A 21,854-nucleotide genomic window follows, 5' to 3' on the forward strand; every position below is an offset into this window, starting at 1 on the left:
AGAGGATGTGAACTTCATGTTGGCGAGCCACATCACCTAATATGAAAACAAAAAACATGTAAATGGGTTTAGCACTATTGTCTAAGAGAATATCAATGCGTATCTTACCTATTAGGAGTGAGTAGGACATGACCTTATCCACTCACCTGGTTTACTCCTATTATGATCGAGCTCGGATATAGTCAGATTTCATTTGGTTTAGGGTTGAGTTTAGGTTCAAATGTTAGACTTGGTTAATATTTAGGATCAAGTAAGAGACAATCATGACCCGACCTATCTTATTGTCACTCATTCATCATGTTTGTATGTGTGTCTATTCAATTGTGTATAAAATAGTGACATCTCTTTAGTCAAAAAAATATCATTGGTTCTCTAATTTTTCATTATCTATTTATGATTAACAATATATACATATATCATTTTGTATGTCAAATTAAAAATTCACAATAACAAGTAATATTGAGAAGTTGTACCTAAAATGAGTCTCCAATGTATTTAATGAGATCTATAGTCGAGTCCAGGCTCAAAAGTTGACACAATCAACATTTGAGATATGATTAGTTTCGAGTCTAATGCTAGATTCGAGGTCAAAAATTAATCTGACCAATATTTAGAGCCGAGTAAGGGACAAAGTCAACTTGACTCATACTCACCCCACTATCGCCAAACACAAAATTGTGCTAGCCATATGGACGAGCCCACATCCACAACTCATTTTGCTATCACTACTTTTATTCTTGTCCGTTAAGCAAATAAAAGTGGAAAAAAAGAAAGCAAACCCAACAAACTCGTTTTCCCATATTGTGTATCCCTCTTTTTCCAGTTTTCATACCACTTTCTTCACTTTTCTTGTCCTATATAATAACCCAATTCCACACCCTCAACACTAGTCCATAGAATCACACAAACATCTTGATGGGTTTTTCTGCTTTGACCCTTTCTTTCTTACTCTTAGCATTTGTGCCTCATCAACTACATGCTTCAAACCATGGCTTATTTGGTACAAAATATGTTACTACTAATGTGGATGGAATATGCACCTCTTCTGTTATTGTTCATGGATACAAGTGCCAAGAACTTGAAGTAAGAGCTCTAAACACATCATGTGCACTAAAAAATAACTACATTAGTTTATTTTGAAATGGTTTTTTGCACTTAATTGTTTGATAAAAAATATGTTTTTTATTTAGGTTACAACTAAAGATGGCTACATTCTTAGTTTACAAAGGATCCCAGAAGGTCGAGGTGAAGTTAGTGGCACTTGGACTAAGAAGCAACCAGTAATTATACAACATGGAGTACTAGTGGTAAGTATAGTTTCATGATAAGTAATATCATTTTGGATACGTCCTATTCGATTTTATATTATTCATCAATTTTTACATTATTACTATAAGATTTCTTCTACAAACCATCTGGGTGGGTACGTGATATACAGTATGCAAAATTTGGTATGTTATATGCTGGTTAAACGAGGAAACCATATAACTATATATAATATCATTTGGTGGTTGATTCATCATTTTTTTTTAAATTTTTATTATAAGACTTTCTTTAAAATGAACTCGGTATATGATACATGATATAGTGAATTCGGTATAGGTTCTAACAATATTAATTTCCTATTGCATTGATGAGTGAACATTCTGAAGTGGGCAATGCACTCATTTCCCAGTTTTCAATTAGCCTTTTTCATTACCCGGGGAATAGGGTATGGTCCCATGCGTACAAGGATCACCTGTCCCACAATTTTCCTGTCTCTCTGTCCTGGATTAATCAAACATCACAAAATAATATTAAAATATTAATTTCTGTTTTTATAATTTTCCTTTTTAAATGAATGAAACTCTACGATTGATTTGGTACACCAAATGAGACATGAATAATAACATATGATCTTATCCTTCCCATGCATAATGTTGCAGATAAGGGAAAATATCTTTCACCCTAAAATAACTATAATATTCCTGTGATACAAATATCTTAGTTGTCACAATGTGAATCTGACCCTAAACTTGACAAAGTGACAAAATGATCAAGTTCCACTTCTGTCACATTATTATTATGCCACTAAAGCAGTGCCATCATTTTTTTCCAAATTAATTTGTTATCTTGTGTGGAACAAAATTTCTATAACAAATCTATACTACATTATTAATATACCAACAATACGTTGGCCTAATGATATAAGCTCATATTAGTTTTTAAAGATAATCGAAAGGTCAAAAGTTTGAATTGATACTTGTTGGGAGGGATAGCTACACAACCAAAAGATATTAGTTCTTAAAATACTACATTATTAATATATAAAAAATCATTTCATTATTTTACTTCGAAAAAATCACTACCTTGATAAGAAATGTTGTAAGAAAAATATGTATTTTAGTGAAAGTAGAGTTTGGTGCAATGGTAAAATTTATGTTTAATAACATTAGATTACGAGTTCAAATCATAGAAACAAACTTTTTATCTGCGAGTAATACTGCATATATCTATCTCCTCATACCTCACTAAGTGCTAAAAGCAACCATAATGGTTGTTCTTAATGGAATAAGAACATTCTTATTTTGTTCTTCACCGTGTTGTTTTTATTTTCTGACTTTTGTTCTTAAATAATAACAATTTTTTTCGTTGTTCTTCATGGGTTCCATTTGTCTAGTTGCTTAAGATAAAAGTTATACTTTGTTAAGCTAATAACGTTACTCTTAAGCTAAATAAAGGTGTTTGAAAAAGCACCAGCACTAGAGATAATTTAGGAAAAGGGTGTTCTTTTTCTGGTGCTTAGGAAAAGGGTGTTTTAATTTGTAGGTTATTGTCAAATTCAGATTTCAATAATACCCAAAATGAAAAAAAATATAGTATTTGAGTCTTATCATTAAATCTTATCTTTATACCTTAATATCAATTTCATAACATTAAGTTCTGTAAAAAGAAAATAATTAGTTGTCATTAGAAGCATTCATAGTGACCAACTTTATACCAACTTATTTAATTAATTTCTTAAGAGTGATATTTGTTAAGAGAGAATAATCACATATTCCAGAAGATGTTAGTTTTTTACTCATATGATAAAATAATATATTAGTTATAGAATGTATCATGTGTCGCTCTACATTAAGACAAGTAAAAATTAATTAGTTGATATTTTTTTTATAGGTAGAGTTTTTTCTTTTAAGGGAAAGAGAAAAAAATAAAGGAGGAAAATGAGTCTTTTGACTAAATCTTATTTTATACTACCAATAGGATCTCCACTCTATGTAATGAATAAATTTCTTTTTGGGTACATGATAATCTCTGCCAACAAGTGTCGTTCATAAAAATCGAAACCTTAATTTTTTGGTTTTTATAAGAATCTAACAAGACTTTACACAATTGGATCAATTGTATGTTTTTTGTTTAAATTATTCTTTGCTTTTTTTTCACTTTTCTATTATACTATATAACTAAAAAAATAATATTAATCCTATATATCACTATCAACTGAATTAATTATAGGGGAAATATTGGAAATAAATGTTGAAGGAGTTAATAGTTTTTAGACCAATATCAAATGCATGACACACGGTAAAGTTACTTACATTTTGGAAAAGCATATCTTGTCTTTTTCATTATGACTTCTCTAACTGGTTTGGATGACAAACAATTATAGCTTCAAGTTAATTGATGAATACACTATGATACCCATGTGAAGAATGAGGATCAGCTGTCCCACTTTTTTGTATTTTATTGTGTTTCAATCCAATGAAAATTTGACACATACTAAAAAATAAAATATAAAAAAAATATAACATAACATTTTTATGTGATTTGGTGAGATATGACTGGCTTGGGACATAGGGACGGAAAGATTTCGGGACAGAAGATCCTGGTTCCCATGTGAAACCCATAATATATTTTGAGTAAAATATATATACTAACAGTATAAAGATTTATATACAATCAACATCTCATTTAATATTTATTTGTATTACTTTTTTTAATGATTAAATATAAACAACAGATAATTTACTAGTGTGAAAATTCTAACAGTACATATATAATTTTTTCTCATAAACTTTATCCAATTCCAACAAATAACTATGTCCACAAACAAAACTCTCAAGTTAAGAGATACTTGTAAAATGATATCTTTCTATGGAACAACTAATAAATTCTCTATTATCTATAATAATGTGAATATGTAATTTTGTCATAAGATACTATTTTACTTAATAAAAATTGATTTATAAATTTCATTTATCATTAGGATGATTTACAAAGTACAAGATGTTATTATATATTGCACTAAATCATAGTATTCAGCACCTTCAGAAGCATCTAGTAGATAAGAATTTAGGAACCCCACTTATTTGTCTTCACATTTAAGTTGTCAACCATCGAGCACTCTTAGTCATATACAAACTTGGATTATGCAACTATGCCATGTGAAAGCAAAGGAATATGACTCCTCTAATAAAAGTTGAATGTAATATTTATACGTATTTCGTATAACGATTTATATAAAGTCGATATATCATTCATCACTTATTTGTATTACTTATATTCAAGAGTCGATAACACAAGTTCGGGTGTAGGATGGTATGACATGGCTATTGAACCCTCCAGAGCAAGACCTACCATTGATTTTGGCTGATAATGGATTTGATGTGTGGATTGCTAACACAAGAGGAACAAGATATAGCCGCAGACATATCTCATTGGACCCCTCTAACCCGGTTTGCTTTTTTTTTTGTTCATGTTTTTTTTCTAATATCACATTCAACTTACTCTTACTCTTTATCTCTCGTGTCTGTTGGGAGAGTTAGCCCCACGTACCTGTGGATGATTCCGGCTCGGACAGGATTACTTTCAATGCGAGGATAATGTGGGAAACAGAAGAAATTTTTTATTTTATTTCTCAACTCTTCTAACTTTACAAGTTTAGGGACTAATCTAAAACAAAAATAATATTTATTCAATGGCCAAACTCATATTTAAGGGACAAATCTTGAGCATTATTTTTTTCATTCAATATATTCCGAGAGCAAATCTTCTGTTCTAAGATCTGTGTCATTTCATATGTCATCAACTATCACTAGCCATAAAAAACTTGATAATTAAATTTTAATTCAAATATATTTTTTCAACCAATGATAGTTGATGATACATGGAGAAAAACAAATTGTACAATAACAGATGTGCTCCCGTATATTCTTACTAGAACTAATATACCAAATCTCATCTCATCCGAATTCCATACTTATAAATTCGATACGATGAGATAAATGTTTAGTTGTTGTTGTATATTTTTATTTAGGAACTAGGGTCATGCACTTATAGTTATTTTTAATTTGCTAATATAACATTTATATGTATATATATGACAGGCCTTTTGGAATTGGTCATGGGATGAACTAGTTGCTTATGATCTTCCTGCAGTATTTGATTATGTGTTCAAGGAAACAGGCCAAAAGATTAATTATGTGGGCCATTCTCTGGTACTATATTACATCTTTTATTTGTTCCCTCTATTATCCTTTGGAAACCAACTCGGAAACAGACCCTTAATGTAGTATTATTCTGAAGCTGAAAGACCTTGTTTGGCAGGGAACTTTGATAGCTTTGGCTTCATTCTCTGAAGGGAAATTAGTGAACCAAGTGAAATCAGCAGCATTGTTGAGCCCAATTGCTTATTTGAGTCACATGAACACAGCACTTGGAGTTGTTGCAGCCAAAACCTTTGTTGGTGAGGTACATAAAACTACCTTTTGCTACTCTCATATTCTATGGACAAGGATCTGTTGTCCCAAACCCTGTCCAGACCAATCCTATTATGTCATGTCGGTTAAAAAAATTGAATATTCATAACTTTATCAATTTTACTTTGTTGTGATTGGTCAGGGATATGGTTGGGGACATGATTGAGGACATCAGATTCCCATCCCATATTCTATATATTATACACACAAAGGTGTCTAATGCATTTACTGATTCAAGAAACTACTTTTTCTTTGCCCAACAGTTCACTACTCTATTTGGTTTGGCAGAGTTTAATCCCAGAGGGTAAGAACACGTAACTTACAAGTTAATATATATATATATATATATACACACGAAGTGACTCGAGTAAGAAGAATGCGTTATTGTGAAAAATGAGAACATTTAATATGGATCACTGGATCTTGATTGAACGGTTAAGATTAAAAGATACATGCACGTGATTATCATGTAACCAATAACTAACTTTTAATCATGACCGTTCATGATTGTTACAGGGTCCAAATTTATTATTCTCACAATTTTTATATAAGAACTGTTCTGCTGCAATTGCGATCTTATGATTTATGTATGATTTAAAGTTCTTTCTACAATTCATTTGTAGGATACCTGTTAATGCATTTCTTCATTCTCTCTGTGCTTACCCTGGAATAGATTGCTATGACTTGTTGACTGCACTAACTGGTATAAGTTGTCAATTTGATTTTAAGCATTCAACACATTTCAAATATTCAATTTTTGTTAACTACAAGTGATTAAAATATATTCAGGTAAAAATTGTTGTCTCAATTCTTCAACTGTTGACCTGTTCTTAAGGAATGAACCTCAATCAACATCAACAAAAAACTTAGTACACTTGTCTCAAAGTAAGATTTTACATCAACCTATTTACCTCATTCAATTACTTTTATTAGCATAATATCTATATACTCGTCAGCATAAAAATTTACATATAGTCAGTACTTCATCCACCGTTCATCTGCATTATTTGTTTTAAAAAAGTAATAATGATAAAAAATGAATGGTGGATATGAACCGACATTATATAAAACTTTTATCTTGTGTATATATTTTTCTCTACTTTTATAACTCATAACTTGCTATATTATGAATTTTGCAGCTGTTAGAGATGGGTTTCTATCAAAATTCAATTATGTGACACCAACATATAATTATATGCATTATGGAGAATTATTTCCACCAATCTATAACCTTTCTAATATTCCTCATGATATCCCTATATTCATTAGCTATGGTGGCAAAGATGCACTTTCTGATGTTCATGATGTTGTGAACTTACTTGATTCCCTTAAATTCCATGATGTGGATAAGCTAAGTGTTCAGTTCATTAAGGACTATGCTCATGCTGATTATATCATGGGGATCAATGCTAGGGACATTGTATATAATGTTGTTCTTGCATTTTTCAACCGCCCATTTAACATTTAATAGAGAGCAGAGTGGCTCAGTGCACGAAACTCTCAACTTATGTGGTCGTTTTTAGGACAGAGAACTATATATGTCAGAAAAATGATATGTAATAGGATATGAGTATCAATGAGATCAATATATAAGTTACCTAATTAAGTTTGACCAATGGCCAATTACACAACTTATGTAGTAAAAGTATTGTAGGTTATCTAATTTGAGAATAAAGATCCGTTGTTCCAAACTATGTCTCAAATCATATCTCACACTAATAATATTGAAGTAAAAATAGAAAAAATAATCAGCGTTTAATTTTTTTAATTAATATGTCATGTTTTCATTAGTGTGGGACATAGTTTACGACAATATACCATTGTTGTTAATTTGGTAGTGCAAATCTATGAAGCACAGATACTGATACGTGTGTCGGGTACGATACGTATCCGATACGTCGATACGCATTTTTTCCAAAATACAAGATACGATACGTTTAGGGATACGCGTATAAAATAATAAAAACACATAAAATATGATAAAATTATAAGTGTAAATCAAAATATCAAAAGTAAAAAATATAATGGAAATTTAAAATCATTGCTCTCCATAACAAATCTATCTTATCATATTTTAATGAAAATGAATCTATCCTAAAATCATTGTCCTCCATAACAAATGTATCTTATCCTATTTTAATGAAAACGAATATATCTTATCCTGTTTTATTAGAAACGAATATATTTTATCATGTTTTATTGAAAACAAATCTATCTTATCCTGTTTTATTGGAAACGACTCTATATATCCTATATTTTAATGAAAATGAATCCATATATCCTATATTTTATTGAAAACGAATTGAATACGTGTCTTAATATTTATTTAATTTTTTTAATTTTTGGATACTCTATTGATACATATCCTTCGCGAATATGAGCGTATCCGTGTCGGACACCGACACGTGAGGGTGTTTGACGAATCCGTGCTTCATAGGTGCAAATGGCTATGAAAACACCATTGGAGATCATTATGTCATCAATTATTTTTTAGTAAATATCAGAATCTGATTAGATGAGACAAAATTGGAAACAATCGATCCCGATTCTAAAAATAGTCAAAATACAATTAATGTAATATATTGCATTGTAATACCTTTGCTACAAGTAAATGACTTAATCTATCCAACATGAAAACACATGGATGAGCTTGTCAACAGGCTTATAAATTAAACTATGTTTCCAACTTTGAAGAAGCATATATAGTATAATAATTTTACACACTTATGAAATATTGGAAAATTTTCTTATCATTTTTATTAAACCTTAAAAATCGTTGGAAAAAACTAAGTTCTAAATCAAAATGCTGGTATTTTAATATATAAAAAACCAATTAAGTATGATTGTTTGTTTTACAAATCAGAATTTTATAAAGAAAAAGAAAAAAAAATGCTAATTATATTCCCAAACTGTATTGTTGAAAATAGTAATCCATTTTGATCCAATTTGTCTGATTTATAATTATATCATTCCATTCAACACCAACTATCTTTCTTTCTCTTAGCAAAGCAATGCTTGAGAACACAACAAATCTAGTAAAAACAAGAACTACAGGACTTGAATTTCATGAATGAAAATAGGCAGATAGGCAAGTTTCAACGAAGTTTTAGCATTTTCGACAAAGTTTTACACATTAGCTTGCGACTATTTAATACAATCTTCACCTTTTATTCGGTCTTAACATCGGATAAGGATGACTTTGTTAAAATGGTAGGAGACATTCATGAATGAGAAAGAAAAGATGAACAAGAAAAAAGGAGAAAAATAAAAAATGAGAATCAAAATCTTTCTCATTGATTGAATTATAAAATGATACAATGATTTATATATTGAAAACAAAAAAAAATGACAACCAACTATCTCAACAATGCTTTAACACACTTATCCCCAATTGTATCTCATTTCCCATCCCAAGTCTATCACATGTTGTCACATGAATAAAAGAAATTTTTTAAAAACAACAAATAACAAAAAATATTAGCTTGGGATATGAAATGAGATACTGTTCGAGACAAGTGATCCCTATCCCTTTACATTAAACACAGGAGGTTGCATTTGAAGACAGAATTTAGTAAGCAAAATTATGTTTCAATAACAATAAGAATCTTTTTATATAGAGAGTACTAAAGATTAGCCTCTAGAATAGAAATTGGAAAAAATATAGAAATATCCATTTTGATAAGTTATGTATATGAAGAGGCCTGATCAGCTATAAACAAATGATTATGAAACCAGGCATCAGATACATTAAAATTGTCTGGCGCGCATGATCTAGCCGTAATATTGTGGTTGCAGTGATTGTCACAAACACATCACAGATATGATAAGACAACAAACCATAATGATACTGTCACAATGCAACCACATTAATTTCAAAAATATTATTTTAGTGACACAAAAATTATCACTGGAATGACCACAATCACAATAAACACAAGTCCACAATCACAATCACAAACGTAATTTAGAAACTGTATAAACACAAGTCCACAATCACAATCACAAACGTAATTTAGAAACTGTATACACGTATTGAGTAAAGTGTAATTCATTTAGCTAGTTTCTTTAATCGATTAAACTGACAGTTATTTCAGTTAGTTAAAAGGCACTATATATGAAATAATAATACAAATTTTTTCCTCTCTTTTCTCTTTTTCATCTTTCTCGATAATCTATTACCATTTTACCTTTGATCAATTAAAATTATTCTTTCTTTCTTTTCTTCCAACAACATGGATATAGATTCTCTTCTAACTTTGTGAATTCTACACCTCTTACTTGTTGCATTGCCTAACTTAAAAATCCAACTAACTTTTAGGCTTAGTAACAAACTGTCTGTTAAACATATAGCCACCTGTCAGGTTAAGCTTATGGTAGAATCAGCCACTGAAATAGTATGAAGAGTCTATAAGACCAAATGGAGCTTAACATATATTGAAGAATTTATAGTTAGATATGTTTTAAATTATGGTTGTGTCTTTTATGGATGAATAGGTTGGTTGGACTGGACGTCCGAACGAGAGATTTTTTGGTTTTGGAAGGAAGTAGATTTGGACCTGCTGATAGAAGTATTTGAAAATGTTCTCCAACGATCAAGTTAGTATAAGATTAGAGAAGTAATGCTCGAAAACAATAAATGAGAGGCAAGAAGTAAGAAGTAAGTAGAGAGTAATAATGACAAGTGACAGGTTTTAAATTAAGTTACTTCCTGTTGGGGAAGACCCTATTTATAATGGTTGAGATGAATGGTAGCTCTAGAGGATACTGCATGGCTGACCATTTTGGTGTGTCGGGGGCTGCTTTTCCCATGTCAGGCGGATTTGGCAGGCACATACTCTACACGTAGTTGACTTATAGGTGGTGTCAGGTCCGATAGTCTCATTGCAGTATGTCCTTGTCGTGTTGGCAGCGGTAGGTGGGATTGCAGGTGGCGTGACAATGCATTGTTGGTGGCGTGTCAAGCGGAAGTAGTCCCAAATTTAGCATACCGGGTCCGGTCAATGGGCATGTGAAATTCTGTAACTAGTTGTACCTGGATCTTGGCCGGTTGGGAGAGAAGACTATCTGGGCAAATAGGATATCCAAATGACTGATATGGAACAGGTTGTGATTGTGATTGTGGTTAGTGCGATTGCGGCATATATTGTAATCATTGTAGTGTGAATTATTTTGTTATTAAAAATGCATTTTTTATTTGGATTAAGCATGATGCAGCTCAAATGCGGTTCGACGTGGTTGCATTACCGCCTGATGTGGCCGCATCACATGATGCAATCCCATAATTTGAGTAAGTGATTGTTAGAAATAAAATCATTCATCCAACTCCATTTAACACCCTCCAGATTTTGGAGATTTAGCCCTTCACATCACCAATCTTATGAAATAAACCTGAATTATGTAATAGTAGACACCCATATATAAAATAATACAACACAAGCCCTCCTAAAAAACTATATGGCACCATACATTAATATTACTAAGCCACAAATCCTACAAAATAAGCCACAAATTCTTGCACTACTTCTAACAGCCATTGAGAAACCCTCATCTCCCTCAAATTCCAATATTTGCTTAAAATATAAATCCAACACTTTTTAACTTGTGTGCAAATTCTTGCTCTAAAGTTTTAAGATTCAAGTGATTTTCATATAGAGTAAATTACAAATAACTCTCTGAGTTTTAATGAAACACCACATATTACTCTTTTACTTTTTGCCCTTACACACACCTCCTTTTTTTTATTACAAAATCCTCATATTGAGAAAAACATTTATTATTATGAATCTAACTTATGCTCATTGGGTAAAACCAATTATCTCATTAGACTACAACAATATCTTATTATTTTTTATTATGCATATATTTATCTAAAATGAGTTTTTATTTTGAAAGAAAAAAACTAATCACCAAAAAAAATTATGTTAACCTATTACGACTTTTGAATTGACAAATTAAAAAAAAATTGATCATTCAGAAGTCGTATTGGTTTAACACGATTTTATATAAAAATTCTCACTATTAATATTTTTGGTATAACTAAGAGTATTCACTCAAACTAAGTAAGAAATTATTTTTTTCTGGAGTAAATGATTATTACTTCTAACAAATATTGCTCACAAATAATAAAACTTAAACCTTTTTACCTATATGATAATATAATAAAATCTTATATCATTATTTCCCAACATTGATATTGAAATCAAATATGTGTCAATTTGAAGATATATGCTAACTAATTAATACTTGATAAGTTAATTGAAATGAATTTGACATATTCCAATTTCTTTCCATACCTCCAAAATTTATACTAAATAAATAAATAAAGTCAACCACAAATAATATAGAAATAAACACATAGGCATAATGCATGGCATATTCCCTCTCTTCCTTAACAAACAACATAGTGAACTAACGAACTTCAAGTGGTACATGCTTGAGTCCTCCTCTTAAGTAAGAACCTGAGTTCGAGTCTATAAAACAACATAATAGTGAGTAACAGAAAAACAATATAAAACAAAAACCAATACAGAATAAACGAACTTCAATGAACAACGTAATGGAAGCATCTTACAGTGCCCACTTCTCAGGTCTTCGTATCGATACACTCATCACTTCTCCATCTTCTTATCCTTCTTTCTCTGGTTCCTCTCATAATCAACCCTTTGTTATAGGTTGGTTTCATCGTTTCTGCATTGTTTTTTGTTGTTGTTGTTGTTTTTGTTTGGTTTATGGTTAATTATGTATTGGTTTGTTGATTGTGTTTTGTAGGAGTTTGTGGAGGTACTGCTTCTGGAAAGACTACTGTTTGTGATATGATTATTCAGCAGCTTCATGATCACCGTGTTGTTCTCGTTAATCAGGTACTCTTCTCTTCTTAAATGTGCCTATTTTGATTTGAATGTAAAAAGGGGCGGTCCAATTTCCGAGACTGTGGGGTAGGGGGAGGATAGATGTATGCAAATTTTATAGCTGAGAGACTGTTTTTAGGATTTAAACTTGTAACATTCAAGTCATAAGACAAACAATCTTACCATCGACCTCTTTAGCTTTGAGTTTGACTATGAAAAATGGGCAGCCGGCCCAATGCACCATACTTCATATGACCACACCATTGGCTCCAGTCATAGCATTTAAGGATAGGTGTAGCTCCATATGAGAAGGATCATCGGGTGATTGGGGAATGTCGGGTGGGTCTGTGTGAGGGTCATTGGGGCTGATGTCATCCACTTGTAAGAGTAGCAAATGTTTGTTTGGACATTTATGGCTAAAAGAGAACTTCTCGTCACAATAATAGCAAAGACCTTTATCCCTTCGAACTTGCATCTCGGCAGGGGTGATTCGTTTGATGTTTGTGGGTTTTTGGGTAGGGTCGTGGGGTCTGATGTTTGGTGTGGGTAGGAGAGGTGGTAGGGATGGTTTTGGGCCAGGGAAATGGGTTTGGTAGGAGGAGGAGTTGGGGATGGCCTAGTGCGTTGAGAGACTACCACTATGTATTATTATATAATAATAAGTTGTGTCTGACTATTCTCTTTCTTATAACATTAGATTTACATGACATAAATATATAGTCTTCTACCCTAACCCCTTTACATCATTACAAAGTTCATAACTTATACTTCATGGTGTTAAATTAGCTACTGAACAAGGACGGTCCTCACTGCTACTCCAAAGTTATTGCAAGACCTTAATTGATGATATCAATTTCAGTTTGCATTTTTCCCTTTATTTATGGTGTTATTCACTTGTAAAAAGTATTATAGATGATTATCAATTCAGGGGATGTTGGTTGATTTTAATATATATACACTGATAATGTAATTGTTTTTTTATACTGTCAGCAAATCACTCATTATTGATTTATTAACTATCATTCACTTTTAAAACAAAAGTAATACAAATTAACGATGAATGATGTGTTGACAATATAAAAAACTTTACACTATCAGTATGCGAATCTTAAACTCATGTTAATTATGGATATAATATTATCACTTTATGCTAATCTTTGGGTTTCATTATTTGAAGATAAATAAATCAATATTTACATGTGTAATATTATGTTTTATTTTAAATTGATGTCCATTATATTTTATAATATGGATTAGTATTTTTAACATTTTGAATTCATACAATGATAAATGGGTACGTTCAAAATAAATTTTAAGATAAAGAATTTTACGACAAAAAATTCACAATTCTTATTAAACCAGTTATCATTCCTTTTATCGAATTAAACCCATTATAATTTATTCCTTGAAAAATGGTTTCTATCATATGAAATGAAAACCATTATTATTCCTTTTATCCCATCATTGATTTGTGAAAATATGGATTAGTACCAATTCCTATTATATATTATTATTTATTTTTTTGGTATTACCAAGAATATATCAGTATCATATCTATGAATAAGAAATTAATCACTACCATTTCTAACAAGTATTATTCTCAGAAATTAAACCATTGACATTTTGGGATCGGTGCTCATCGAACAAGTAGAATTATAATAATAAGATAGTAGATAACTTCCCATATAAATACTAATACTATAGAATGAGGAAGATATTTTGGCAGGCATGACAAGCATATGTTATCCTGTCCCGCCTTTCACACCAAGCTGCATACGCCAACCAACCTCCTCCCTCCGCCGTCAAACTCACTCTACCTCACCATCCTTCTCTCTCTCCACCACTCACGCCGCCACTTCCACCACCGCACTCCTCCCACTCCCTTCTCCTCCACCACCGCCTCTAGAAATCTCTCCCACTGAACCCCCACTAACTTGCGCACTTAACTGCCCTCACTTCCAATCGTACGCTCCACCTTCTCCATCTCTTTTTATTTTTTGAATTTTTAAATTATAAACTGAATATCTTCATTTTTTTAGGTGCTCCGGGTGCACGCACGAGTTCAATCTCCACCGTCCAATTATATTAGATGATGTTACCAATTTCTTTCGAAGATATGGAGTATCAGACTTCACTTTTGATACTTGCAAACTAGTATATTTCTTTCGGGAGCACATCTGTTATCTCACGAGTTGTGTCACTACGTGTGCTACTAGTGTGTCATTGATTGAAAAAATCTATTTAAGTTAAAAAAATTAATAGTTAATTATTTTCTATATCAATCACAGTTGATATCACATACAATGACACAGCTTGTGATATAACTATGTACCCATTCCTTTCACTCTTTTTCCTCATTTCACAAAAATATATATTGAAAAAAAGAAAAAAAAAATGTATACACCGACAATGGACAATAACATCATTTCCCATTAAATGGTTTTATTATTTTCTTATTTGTTTATTTATATATTTAATTGTTTTTGAAGTGGGGATGGAGGTGTCGTGCGAAATTAGCAGTGCGTGGTTCTTCAACTAACCCTCTGATTGGGCTTTATGAAGAGGGTACTCATAATATAGTTGACATTCCACAGTGTAAAGGTAAATACTTTCCTTCTATTATTGTTCTGTTTTTTCGTACGAGTGGGGTAAGGCTGTATACATTATCACACTCTCCGGACCTTATTAGATAAGAGCCTCGTGCCCCTCCACTTTTCATCTGTCATCGTTAAATATTTTATAGTGGTTATGAATTTAAATCTTGGAAATAGTCTCTTGGCTTACATGTTACATCTATGCCTTCCTATATGTTTGAGAGTTTAAATCCTAGAAAGGAAGATGAATGATTTGGAGTCATCTCACCGGTGTATTTCATGTCAGCCTTCTATTTATCTTCCTTCCCTCCAGATATCAACTTGCAAAGAGGACCTAAGACAGAGTCTTGCATTGGGTCGCCCTTTTTAGACGGGGAGAGATCTACGTTAAAAAAACCTAATCCACATGTTATCCATCCATTCTAAGAAAATCTAATAGTTAAGATCCACTGACTAATTCAAAATTATGTGAACTATTAGATTACCATAGAATGGATGATTAAGATGAGGAGAAAGTTTTTTTTATCTTAAGTGGATCCCCTGTCTTTTAGATGTTCTATAAGTTGAGTTTTAGTCCATCCAAAGTCGCTAACACGCCACTATCACTTATCCTACTAATTAAAGAAGTGCCCAGTGTGATTTTTTTGTCACCTTTTTGATGACATGAATTGAAACTAAATTTTTCGAAAAGTTTAGAACAATATCGGCTAAAAAGAATTATGGATTGAAATCAATATTGAGTCAACTTTTTAGGGGCCGAAAAACATAATTAAGCTTTTTTTTAAAACTTATTTTGATGCGCCATAGTATTGTACACCACCCATATGTGACTTCTAAGGCGCTTATTGTAAAAGAGTATTGTTTTTTAATGATGTGATAATGCATGATTGATTGACAGTGTAAAAAAACTTTTACACGTTTGGTGCATTGCAATTCGATCAATATAATTATTAAGGTTTTTCATTGGTTGACATGAACTTATATTAGTGCAGCTCATCATCCTAATATTAATGCTGCCGTGGAGCTTCTTAGACAAGGTAATTCATTGTCATTGTTATTACTTGTTTATATATTCTATTTAATTCTTTTATTTAATTATTTGTTTTTTGTGTGGATTTCCTCCAAATCATTCAGGTATTACTGAATTGAATATAGAACCATTTGTTGAAGATGAGGGTACTGGCGATTTGCGATATGTTCAGGTGAAATGCTTATATGTTATAAAAAAATTGAATGCGGGTAGCTGTTCAATTCAGTTAAGAGTCGAAGTTATGAATTCGGGAAAATTAATTAAAGTTGAGTGGTGTTGCAGATGGCTGTGACAACTTACAACACATCTCTTCCTGCAGCAGAAAGATATAAGAATGGTTACTTCTTATGTATTATGTCAAAAAAAGGATTTGATATTTTCAGATTAGTAATGGAATTATATTAAGCATTTATTTTATTAATTTATATTTTCAGGAAAGGTTCAGGTTACTTTAGTTTGGAATTCCAGGAACGAAAATTCGGCTAGTTCAGACAAACTGAATTCATTGGCAAATGTGAGCTAGTGGTTTCCTTTGTTTATTTACTTATCTGATTGATTCTTATGCTGTCGTGCTCTCTTCTTTTTCTATTATAGAAATGATAGCTCATATGATTGATTGCAGTTTCTATGGAAAAACGGTGGGCCACGGAGCAGCCTTCATTTAATACACTCTGTCTGGGCCAACTTTCAGACTTCTAGCAACAACGTGAGTTTTAATTCGTTCTCATGAAACAAATGAAGGACTTGTATTCGGTGAAAATGGGAAATGGTATGCACTATGCGAAGCGAATCAAATGAATGCTTATGAAAAAACTGGTTTCTTGTACTGCTTTTCAATACCGAATCACATTTATGCTAGAAATTTAAATCAAATATATTGTTGATTCATTATGGCCGTATCTTCAACTTTTTTCCGTTGGAGCGAAGTCCTGCCATACAAGTTTAGGTGGGGAACAAGGCCCTATGAGAGCATAGGATCTCCTTTTTTCTGTGACTGTCATGATTTCACATTTTGCAACTTCGGTTGTGTTTATAAATGATATCTAAACTGGAGGTTGAGGTGAATGATGTTGATAATAAATGTTAGAGGAGCAGTCTTTAAATGCTGAAACTTGATATTTCAATGTTTGGATTCTCTATTACTTAAGCTATTTGCATCTGAAATTCCTTGCTAACTTCTTTAGATAGCATATGATTACTTCATCATGCATCATTAGTAATTGTTTTTATCAGAAGATTCATGGCTTTTGAATGCTTACTTCATGAATCAGATAATTTTTGGGAATAGATGGAGACATATGCTTGGAGAAAGAGATTTTTGGGAACATGTTGGTGGAATTGATGTGTCCTTGGCCCCTTCTAGTTTCGGCCAGGCAAACACACGGGTAAGAATTATTACTTAGTGATTTTTCATAGTTTAATTGGAGAATGCACTAAATGAAACTTCTTAATTATTTACTATTGAAGCATGGACACGAGACACAAAATACACACACTACATGTTATGTAAATCAATAAATGGATGCATATATACATATATAGTATTGCTTCCTTAAAAAAAGATAGTATTGACATATCAAGTATCAACAAGTATATGAAAATATATCTGAAATATGATTGTTGTCTGTTAGAAACATGTCTGCAAAGAATCTTGCTAGTGTCAGATTCAAACTTAAATGCTTTTTTCTTTCTTAAGTGCTTTATATAGAATTCTCAGTGTCAACATGAGAGTTATGAGTTTCAAGTGTCTGATATGTGTTGGACAAATTAGGCTCCATTTTTAATTGCTTGTGCTTCATAAGTACTGATCGAAAAATATCGTTTTGATGGAGGACTCTTGATTACTTCAACACGAAAACATGCATTCTGTATGTGCCCGGACTTGTATCCAGTGTTCTTGTATTACTGAGGGCCACTTCACCATTAGCTGTGAAAGAACTGATATGTCTCTGTTCTTGCATCCTCATTCGTATGCTTGATTTTCGAGCTATTGTATCATTTGCGGCTGAGCTGCAGGTCATCTTATTTTATAATATAATTCTAATAAGATAATATGAAAAACCTTTTAATGCTTAGGAGAATTATAGCTAATACTAATTTTCCTACTTGCAGGCCTTTGATACCTTGCTGAGGAAGTTACATAAATATGTTCCATATGGATCATCTGTTGCAGATTTGTATGCTGGAGCCGGGGTTATTGGGCTGTCATTAGCTGCTGCAAGAAAGTGCAGGCAAGAACTAGATGATTGTAAACCTCAAATGTTATATTCTAAATTTTTGTTATATAGTTGATTTGGAGGATAAATATATTTTTAGTTCTCTACAGATCCGTTAAATGCGTTGAGATTAACAAAGAGTCAAGGGCATCTTTCGAGAAGACTATTGATCGTTTGCCTGCCACAATTGACAGCAATATCACTTGGCATAACGCAGATGCTTCAAAAGTTAGTACTGAATATCTGAAGCCTCGTCATATAATTCATATTTTAAATTATTACTTTTTATTCATATACTATTATTAAAAAGGGTGGCTCAATACATGAGGCTCCTACCTAGTGGAGTCTCGTGAAGGTAGATGTACATAGCCTTACCTCTATAAGAGAGAGTCTGTTTCCTGGATTTGAATTGGTGACCTCTTGACCACTAAATAGCATCCGTACCATTGTACGAGGCTCACCCTCTTATTTAGATAACTATTATTACTTTAACATAAATTCTTGTATGCATGTTTGTTTCATCAACCTATGTGAAGATTTTATTTGAAAAGCAAATCTATTTTCAAGCCCAAGGGAGAAAGCTTGTTATTTTCATAGTTTCTCTCCTTGTAATATGTTATCTTCAGTGGATTACACGAATCATTTGCATGTAACAGGATCCTTTTTCATGGCTTGTGGACTCAGATGTTATTGTCATCGATCCTCCTAGAAAAGGACTAGATGTATCCCTTGTTGAGGCTTTGCACAATATATCGTCAATCGAGCGTAGAGTCATATCATCTGAACGGTAGTTCCTTTTGCCAATTTACATGTTTTGTCAATTTAAAATATTTGACTCAGGCATTTTTTGATTCAGTGCATTTTAACTGCAGCTCAAACTCAGTAAAGGAAGAGAAAAGACCATGGGTTTTACGTGCTAAAGAAGCTTCGGTCCAGATCGGTAGCAAACAATCTCCAGAGAACTTCCCGCAATCGGTGCCACAAACCCTCATATATATAAGTTGTGGATGGGAAAGTTTTAAAGAGGTATTTCCATAAATTATGGGTGAATTTCAACTTTTCTCAAACTTGAATTATCTAGATGTTAATGCAACAAGTTTCTACAGGACTGCAAGTCATTGTTGTCTGGTAAAGTATGGTATTTGGATAAAGCTCATGGTTTTAATTTCTTTCCTGGTACCCAAAGGTATTTATGTTTTTTTTAGATTTCGTATTATTTGTATATTTTCTTAAGTATCTATAAATTCTTACACCTTATTTCATACTTGCATAAAAGTACTAAATCTACCCTTTTTGAGATTCTCTGAGTTAAAGGACTCAAATGAGAACAATTTTCATATAAAAACTATGAGAACAATTAATTTAGGCCTTACAACCAATCATGGGTGGTTATGATTAAAAGTTAGTTATTGGTCACATGATAGTCATGTGTATGTATTTTTTAATCTTGGCCGTTCAAATAAGATCCAATTGTTCATATTAATTGTCCTCATTTCTCACAATAGCGCATTGTTCTCATGTGATTCGCTTCCTCTAATTGCATTTCAGCTTTTTGTTTATTTAGAACCTACACCTTTGATCTAATTTTGTTCACTTCAAATACTTATATGTTTCAATGTTTCATACTACTTATTGGTTCTTTAGGGTCCGTTTCATACGAGAAATTGAAGGCTTAAAAGTCATATCACAAGTGTATTTTTATGGCTGTAAAGTCTTCCTTTCCATCCAAAATTAAACTCGCAAACGAAACCTTAAGCCTTGATGTACATCTTTTAATAACGCTCACCGTCTTCCTTCCCCTCGTACCGAAAGTAACACCACTTTATGTTATGCCTGGGAAGTGTCAAACATTCTTCTACATGTTAGTATCATGCTTAATCTATAATCTGCAATTTGGTTGCAGCATTGAAGTTCTAGCCGTGTTCAAGAGAGGGCCTCAGAAAAAGAAAGCAGGAAAGAAGAAGAAAAAATAGTTCTAATGAGCTGAGAGACATTAATTATTAGCATATGAGACATTAACAGAGAATTTCTTTGACCCTTTGCTAATCAATGTGTGATTTTGCAAAGGGAACAAAAGAAGAAGTGGATGTGAGTAGCATTTTGTGATTTTGTTGTAACCATGGAAAAGGAAATTTTGTAGTATCATTTGATAATTTGTGTATAAAGAATATGACATGCTTTTCTATCTTATCCACTTCCAAATTTTTGAATTTTGATCCCACTTTTGATCCAAGTTTATGACTTTATAAGTTGTTCTATAGTTTAGGGGAAAGTGCATAGAACCCAAACAATTTTTTCTTTCTAATTGTTTCTTAAACTTTATTTGTTTGTGAAATTAGCCTCACATAAAGATAATGTGAAATTACTAATTGGTTGTCAACAAAATCAATTTCACCAATAGTTAAAGTTTAATGAATAATTTGAAAGAAAAAATAGTTTGTAGTGTTTATTTGCAAATTACATAAAGTTAAGGGGTTTTGTGAATTTTTTCTATTTCTATTGACTTTTTTATAAGCCTAGTTAGAAAAATAAGTTCTTTCCCCCTCCATGATTATGAAAACTTCATTTTTTTTTTCTGTTCTTATTAGTTGAGATGAAAATGTAAAAAAAAATGAAGAGAAAGTTGAGTGATTTCGTTATTTTTTCTCGTTTACCGTGGAAAGAAAATGAAGAGAGAAAAAAGAGAGAAGGTTCATGCAAATATTTTATCTAGTGGGTTATTTAGGTTAGCGAAATCTTACCAATTTATTTCCACTAACTTTCTTTATATAAAACAAATTTAAATAACTATAAATAAGCAATGTGTTTATTTTATGTTGCTACACTTAAATCACCTTGCAATCATTAGCAAATAATTATTGAATGTATATAATTAGCAATTACCAATTCATGTGTACCTAAGATGTACTATATATGTACTTAAGAAATAACATAATATCACTAAAGTGGTAATCACTTTAATTTCTTTGTATTAATAGTAGGCGGGAACAAGATTTTGGGTAGGGGTGGAAACAGGCCAGGCTGTCGCCTACCAGGGGCCTATTACCTGACCTATAACAGGCTAGGTCAGACTAGACTTTTTTCGTAAACAGACCAGATTTAGGCTTTTTGAAAAACCTATTTAGTTTAACAGGCCAGGCTTTAGGCCATCCAAATGACATATTAAGCCTAACAGGCCGGCCTATTTAGTTATATTATGTAATAATGTTCATATTTTATAATTTTAATATATAAATAATGTTATTATATATGTAATTTTAATATAAAAATGTATACAAAAATATAATTTAATTGTTAGGATTATAAAAATCTATTTAAAAGTATGCATATTAGTTATTTAAATATAGACATGATCACCTATTTCAATATAATATAGTATAATAGGCCTTTAAACAGACTAACAGGTCAGGCTAGGCTTTTCAACAAGT

General features: G+C 31.8%; 3 protein-coding genes across 3 annotated transcripts; all 3 read left to right on the top strand.

Annotated features, from left to right (window-relative positions):
* On the top strand, positions 760 to 7,319 carry LOC109344377 (triacylglycerol lipase 2-like). Its single transcript, XM_019583143.1, has 9 exons — positions 760 to 1,083; positions 1,191 to 1,307; positions 4,575 to 4,715; positions 5,367 to 5,477; positions 5,587 to 5,730; positions 6,002 to 6,042; positions 6,362 to 6,441; positions 6,528 to 6,623; positions 6,878 to 7,319. The coding sequence occupies exons 1-9, from the start codon at positions 916 to 918 to the stop codon at positions 7,204 to 7,206; spliced, it is 1,227 nt and encodes a 408-aa protein (XP_019438688.1). The 5' UTR covers positions 760 to 915; the 3' UTR covers positions 7,207 to 7,319.
* On the top strand, positions 12,259 to 12,636 carry LOC109344378 (uridine kinase-like protein 2, chloroplastic). Its single transcript, XM_019583144.1, has 2 exons — positions 12,259 to 12,409; positions 12,507 to 12,636. Exons 1-2 carry the CDS (start codon positions 12,283 to 12,285, stop codon positions 12,614 to 12,616), a joined length of 237 nt encoding a protein of 78 aa, XP_019438689.1. The 5' UTR covers positions 12,259 to 12,282; the 3' UTR covers positions 12,617 to 12,636.
* Positions 14,283 to 20,626, top strand: LOC109344376 (uncharacterized RNA methyltransferase pc1998). The gene is made up of 15 exons (XM_019583142.1): positions 14,283 to 14,550; positions 14,626 to 14,740; positions 15,076 to 15,187; positions 16,173 to 16,217; positions 16,315 to 16,382; positions 16,493 to 16,547; positions 16,645 to 16,724; positions 16,833 to 16,916; positions 17,482 to 17,595; positions 18,323 to 18,441; positions 18,537 to 18,654; positions 19,083 to 19,213; positions 19,299 to 19,452; positions 19,533 to 19,612; positions 20,330 to 20,626. Exons 1-15 carry the CDS (start codon positions 14,315 to 14,317, stop codon positions 20,397 to 20,399), a joined length of 1,581 nt encoding a protein of 526 aa, XP_019438687.1. The 5' UTR covers positions 14,283 to 14,314; the 3' UTR covers positions 20,400 to 20,626.

This window comes from Lupinus angustifolius, chromosome LG03, assembly GCF_001865875.1.
Source record: "Lupinus angustifolius cultivar Tanjil chromosome LG03, LupAngTanjil_v1.0, whole genome shotgun sequence".
NCBI lineage: Eukaryota > Viridiplantae > Streptophyta > Magnoliopsida > Fabales > Fabaceae > Lupinus > Lupinus angustifolius.